A 6,673-nucleotide genomic window follows, 5' to 3' on the forward strand; every position below is an offset into this window, starting at 1 on the left:
ATGAGGTACATAAAGTAGAAGGCGTAGGTTTCTTTATATCCAACAGGGGGCGCTGTTCCGTTCTCTTTTAAATTAAGTATTCCTTTTTTTTTTTACGGACTCATTATTTGAACAAAACAACTCCACATAAATAGCATTCATTTATTCATTCCTTTAATTCAAGCATTCGCTATTGAAAACCAGCCAAACACACGAAGCATAAACTTGTAATATAAACCCCCAAAATCTTGATATCAGACTATTGATGAAGGCTTGCTGCATAACATTTCACACAGATTCCTCCCCCCTCCAAAAAAATATTCACGTTCATGTATGCGGATTAAAAAGTTTTATTTACTTACTCAAAAATCTGAGACATTTCTTCATTTCAGACTTGGAAAAATACAACACTGTTTAAAGACATTGAAATTATTCCACTTAGAGAAACACTTTTAAAAAAAAAAAAAAAAAAGACCTTAAAGCACCTTTGGTAATTGCAGGAGTGTTTGCAATGGACAAAAATCCCTGTAGTCTCTTTTTTTAGACACTTACAGTGCTTTGCAAAACTATTCATACCCTTGACACATTTTATATCCAACACAGAGCAGCACATACATGTGAGAAGGGGGTAAAAATATGTGATTTTTAAATCTTTTCTATCAAATAAAAATCTGAAAGGCATGTTGTCTTTAACCCTTTTTAATCTGGCACCCCTAAATGAAATCCATGACAACCAGTTGCCTTGAAAACTCAACTGATTTGTAAAAAGAGGTTACATGTGCGTCATTTTATTTATAAGTGCAGTCGTTGCGTGAAGGACTCGGCGCCATGAAGACCAAGGAACAACAACTCTTAAACATCCAGCCTGAGCTACAAGGGAATGGGTTAGCTCAATAGATATTTGTGTGTTATAATGGCCCAGTCAAAGCCCAGACCTACGTTCACTGTGCAGTAACTATTTTGTAAAAGAAAAAAAAAAAATCTTACGAGCAAGGTTGGCAGAAACAGCCACAAAAGACGCAGTGGAAGGCGGGCCATAAAAGTCCAAGGTATGTGGATATTATTGCAAGCCACTGATTAGCCAATCAAAAAAACCACAAATCGATTCAAACCAAGTGCAATACACGTCGTAAAAGGTAAAGTGCAATCTGCTCGTGATCGTTGAGGGTCAAGATAATTCGCCTTGAAGAAGACTTAGTATTGTTTACGTAAAGAGAGCTAGTAATGACACAGATTACAGCCAAGGTAAACAATGTTTTCAATTTTTCTTTAGATATGAATAATAAAGTCAAGTTTTGGTCATATTTGAGACTTGGTGATAATGGCAATAGCTGCAAATGTAGGAGATCAGATGTTGCATAGTACTCTGAGACAAACGGCATTTAAAGGGCTTAATCTTAAATACTGCTTGGCATCAAATATCTAAAAGTAATTCATTCACTTATTTGTTTTACAGCTGATTAATTTATGGAAAAGTTCTTTATTCTTTAATTAGCTGGTTACAGTGTTGGACTGCTGATGGTGACTAAAGTCTGCAGACTACAAATTTCACTTGTACAAAGTTTGGATTTCCATTCATCTCCAGGCCCTGAGCTTGGATTGTACATTTTTGAACAAAGAGAAAATGTGCAAGCCCTTTGGTAAGACCAATTTTACACAGCAAGAGCAAACGCATACGGTAGCTGAGAGCGACCCTTTTTCCACATATACTTTTTGCCAGTGGTTTTCTCGAGATGAGTTATCTTCAAATGCACGCCGTTGTGGCATACATTTGAGGGATGGAATCATGTTTAATACACACACACACACACACACAAATCATCTTGCGATCTTGCAAAAATTAGGTGTGTTTTTCTCGAGATTAGCTTATCTTGAGAAAACCATTGGGGAAATTAAGTCCCTGTCTCGAGAAAATGGGAAAAAGTTTAAACGAAAACATCTGTTCTCGACTTCCGTGAGTGCGAACGTTCAAGCTACAAGTTGTTCTGCAGCCAGGTCATGTAGCTCCTCAGTGCCCTCTTCCCCACATCGAAGTCCAACGGCCAGCTGATGAAGGACAGACATCCGTGGAAGCCGTCCTCGTAGTAATCGCTGGTTACCGACACTCCGGCGTCCTTCAAACGCCGGGCGTACATCAGCCCTTCGTCCCTCAGCACGTCGAACTCGCATGTTAAAATGTACGTACGAGGACATTTGGCCAGCACCTCCGGTCCAGCCAGCAGAGGCGACGATCGCGTGTCCAGCAACCCCGGTATCTTCTTCAGAAGCCCGTGAGAGTCTCTCTCCACGACGACCGGCTTGTAGCTTTTCTTGAACTTCTGAGAAAGCAGCGAGGTCCAGTCCAGTCGAGACCTCAGCTCTGGGGTGAGGGCCGAGTGTTGCAGGGCGCTGTGGTTGTTCGCTATGAGCTGGGGCCGCAGGGAGATGTCGGCGCCGAGGTACTGCAGCCAGAATTGGACCATGACTTGGCGAGGAAGGATGGCCATATTCCGGTTCTGCACGTAGGAGGGTGTGTTGAAATCCAGAGCCTGGAGCACTGGGTAAATCAAAGCCTGGACACTGAATTTCACAGACAGACTGTCATCTGTAGCAACCTGGAGAAACACAGACACTCAGAAATGTGAATTTCATCTGAGTTTGCAGCTGGGCTGTCACATGAATCCAAGATCCTGGGTTCTGCGAGTACCTCCTGAGCTATGGCAGCCGCCAGATTTCCTCCAGCACTGTCTCCTGACACAGCAACACGCTCGGGGTCGATGGCGTACTTGTCCAGAACCTCTGGAGATAAGAAGTGTTTGGCAGCAGCGACACAGTCTAAAAACGGCTCTGGAAAGAGGACCTCTGGAAACAGACGATATCTACACACGTTCAGAGAAAGTTCTAAGAGTTAGCGTCACTGAACCTCACTGAATAACAGTGAGGTTTTGTCGCAACAAACCTGCTTCTAAACAGTTCATAACCCTTTACCTGTTCTCCTTTTAATGTTGGAAATCTACACAAGATGGTCCATATCTAAAAAGTAGAACATTTCTTCTGATATTTTAGTGAATTTCTTAAAAAAAAATTAAACGTACAAGATAGCCAAGTATGGTGTTCGGTGAGCAGTGGAGATTTTTCTCCAGACATGATGCCTGGATTTCAAGCCACGGACGCCGCTGCTGTTTTTGGGGAAGTCAGTGTCGATTTTCAGCAGACAGGTTGTCATAGTTATTAATTATGGCCTGCTGCAAATATGCTGCAGGAGTATTATGTTACAATTTATTGTATGCTTAGTGATATTGCTAAGCTCTGGTATAATTGTTGTTTTTTAAAAAAATCTTGTACCAAGAACTACCATGACAAGCTAAGATGTTTATTATAATGTCTATGCTATTGTTGGACCTTACAGATGGTGGTAAGACAGAGGCAGAGAAACACTAAAGAGTATAGCTAAAGAGTTCATAGGGCAAGCTTTACCCCAGATTCTCAGTTGGATTTTGGTCTAGACTTTGACTGGGCCACTTGAACAGAAGAATATTTGATTCCAACCGCCGCATTGTTGCTCCTCGGCAATTTTGCATGTGTCATTTTTCTTCCCCTTCACAAGTACGTGCTTCTTTGAGTTTTTTCTGCCAGTAAAATACTGTCATTTTGTTGTAGCAAGGCAAAATGGGAAAAGGTTCGAGGGATTTAGATGCTTTTGCAACACACTGCACCTCCAATTGGAGATCTTGCAGTGCATCGCCTACAAGGTACACAGTATAGAGTCAGAAGAAGAGATAAACTTACTCAACAGAGACTACCACGGTGTTGAGCTCATCAGAAATCATGCGGCTCACTTTATCGTATGCACCCATCTCTGAGAAAAGAGAGGACAATATTTTCCAGGTCAAGCATATTTTTTTTTACTGATTTGTGGCGATTGCTGAAGGAGCCAAGGTGCTGTAAATATATATATAAAAAAAATTCTCACTGCCACTGCCAAAGGCCCAGCCACCTCCGTGGAGATACATCAGGCCTCTCCTCAGGTGACCCTCCCCTCCGGCTGGCGGCTCGTAAACCCTCACGGGGACGCCGGCGAAGGTGATGTCGCTGATCTTCACGCCGGGGACGACCCCCGCAGGAGACCTGGAGCCCACGAGCGCCACCATCGTTGAGTCGAAGCCCTCCATCGTGCGTCTGAATGAAGTGATGTAATGGTCGATACCCAGGTGGTATTTCAAAGCAGCCTGAAGACAGTGAGACACACAAAAAAAAAAACCCCATCTCAGATGGATTAAATGAAAAGCACAGATGACGGAGGCCATTAACAGGAAAAGACATCCGACCCAGTGACCTCTGTTGTCCTGTACCGTCTGCCCTCTGTCCCACACAGACTGTCTCAATACTCGTCCTGCATGAATGCCAGAAGGCGCCTGTTTTGGCAGGGGCCGAGTTAAGAATCAGTACATGAGGTACTGATTCTTAAACATGAAAGATATAAACAGCGATCTTTGCTTTATTTTATTTAAAAGGAAATGCTCTCTCTTTCACTGTCCAACGGCTTCACAAAACACGGCTGTGGTTGACTTGAAAAACACAAAACAAAAAAAAAACTGAAAAAACCCCCCGAAACAACTAAGTACAGTCTTGCTGCTTCCACCGCATTTAAGATAGGAAGAACCATTCATGTTCTGCTCATCAAAAGCACTTAAAATAAAAGCACAACAATCCTGCAAACTATTAATCAAATTAGCAACAGAGCAGTTGTTTGCGATAGACTTTATTTCACAGTATCACAGTAAAAAAAAAAAAAAAGGTTGAGCACATAATAACAATCCATGTTATCCACGTACGTACATTGTTTTAAAAAAAATTAAATAACTAGGTTTCCTTGCATGGTCAGTTTCCTAATCATGCACTAATTCCTGTTTGTCTAGGAAAGAAAATGGCTGGAATTTGGCTGCTGTTGATTGAAAAAAAAATGCAGAAAAAGTTTAAGGAACTTTGAAACATTTACCAACGCAACATAAATCAATCTCCTCTTCTTATCTCCTCTCCAAAGTCTTAACTTTTGCCCCGTTTATTGACACCAGGTGAAGTGCAACACTAAACGCTTCTGCTTTTTCTTTGAAAGCAACACATTAACCTCAACTAGTTAGGCAATCCCGATGTTCCTCTGCCTGGACAGTGTGAACTTCCCAATATGGAGCAAAGGTGAAGTTCAGGAGCGTTTTCCTCATGGCACCGTCAGAGTGACTCTGCAGCTTTGCACTGTGACAAATATTGCTACAGTTCACAATTGCACTATTCCTGCATCAGTTTTGCATTTCTTAGAACAAATTCACTCCAGTGTGTACTAATTAGAGATGCACTCTGAAAACAGGTTGCACTAAATAAAACATACAAGCACAATTTAATTGTGCAACACAATTTAGCAGCAAAAAAATGTCAGACAGTGAAAAACTTCATACCTACTCTCATTCAGGTCAAAGTGCAGCTGATACCGTTATCAATACCAGGGAAAAGTTCAGTGGCTGAGCATTTAAAAAAAAAAAAAAAAAAGTAATGCCATTTATATAAAGCATTACAAAAAATATAGAGACAAGATATGTTAATGAATGGAAGCCTCACATTTCTGCTTGCAGCCCCAGAAGGCAGGGAACGCATCTTCTCTTACCAGGTTCATGCCGGTCCTGAACGCAGCATCCACAGCCATCAGCTTCCAGGGCTCCTGGATGGCATCAGGCATCGGGGTGTAGATGTAGTAGGAGAGCGCTGCGGCCAGCAGCACCGTAACAACCACCGCCTTCAGTCCCATCTTGCTCTGTCCCTCAGCGTCAATGTCCTCTGTGTCCCACAGGCTGCTGGGACCCAGACGTAAGCCCCACACACTTCATTTGTTTGGGGCTGGAGGAGGCACAGGTACTTCCGCTCGAAGCCTTTCACATGAAGGGGTTTATTTCAGGAGAAAATACGTTCAGGTAAGTTTTTGAAATGTATTATTCATATAAAATAAAGCAATATATATACATTTTTTTTTGTAATTGTCTTAACACGTAGTGACGGTCCTGTAATTTACAGCACACTACGTGTTAAGACAATAACTAAGAAAACGCTGCATCGTTGAGACTTTTACTTTGAAGAGACAGTGTAGAAACACGTTTGTTTCTGGGATGTTTGTAATGAAAGCATTATGTTATGCGATAAAACTGAAAAGAGACATAAATATTATTTGTAATTTTAGTGATCGTGATCGTCCAGAAACTTTGACGCATTTTTTTTGGCACTTCAATTTCATACGAAGTTGTTTTGGGGTTTTTTTTTTGAAAGAGTTTAGCATGATTATTAATAACAATATTTTGAGGAGTGTTTCCATGCAAATGTTTTAGTTAATTATTTATATTTTATTTATTTATTTGCCGCTACATGTCTTTCAATTAAAACCCCTTCTTTTTTCTTAAGGATGTGAACCAATGTTAAATCAACACAAACAAAAGACACTCAGAGAGACAGTATTTGTCACATTGACACCAACGGTTGTTTATTCGTGTAGATGCTGTGTTCTTCTATATACTGCACTTCATTCGTTTGTTTTGTTAGTCATTCAATTGTTTTTTTTAAAAAAAAAAAAGTTTGTTGGAAAAAAGACGTGAGAAATGAAAAAGTGTAAAATAATTTTTGACCACAGAGAGGGGCTGTTGGGCTGCAGATAGGACAAAGTGAGCGACGAGCT

At 41.1% G+C, this 6,673-nt stretch overlaps 1 protein-coding gene across 1 annotated transcript; it reads right to left on the reverse strand.

The window, feature by feature from the left end:
- Positions 1-442: 442 nt before the first annotated feature.
- Positions 443-5,862, reverse strand: nceh1a (neutral cholesterol ester hydrolase 1a). Its single transcript, XM_032546613.1, has 5 exons — positions 5,618-5,862; positions 3,932-4,187; positions 3,748-3,817; positions 2,666-2,837; positions 443-2,573 (listed from the first exon to the last, which is right to left on the reverse strand). Exons 1-5 carry the CDS (start codon positions 5,756-5,758, stop codon positions 1,953-1,955), a joined length of 1,260 nt encoding a protein of 419 aa, XP_032402504.1. The 5' UTR covers positions 5,759-5,862; the 3' UTR covers positions 443-1,952.
- Between the last annotated feature and the right edge of the window lie 811 nt (positions 5,863-6,673).

Source organism: Xiphophorus hellerii, chromosome 19, assembly GCF_003331165.1.
Source record: "Xiphophorus hellerii strain 12219 chromosome 19, Xiphophorus_hellerii-4.1, whole genome shotgun sequence".
Lineage (NCBI taxonomy): Eukaryota > Metazoa > Chordata > Actinopteri > Cyprinodontiformes > Poeciliidae > Xiphophorus > Xiphophorus hellerii.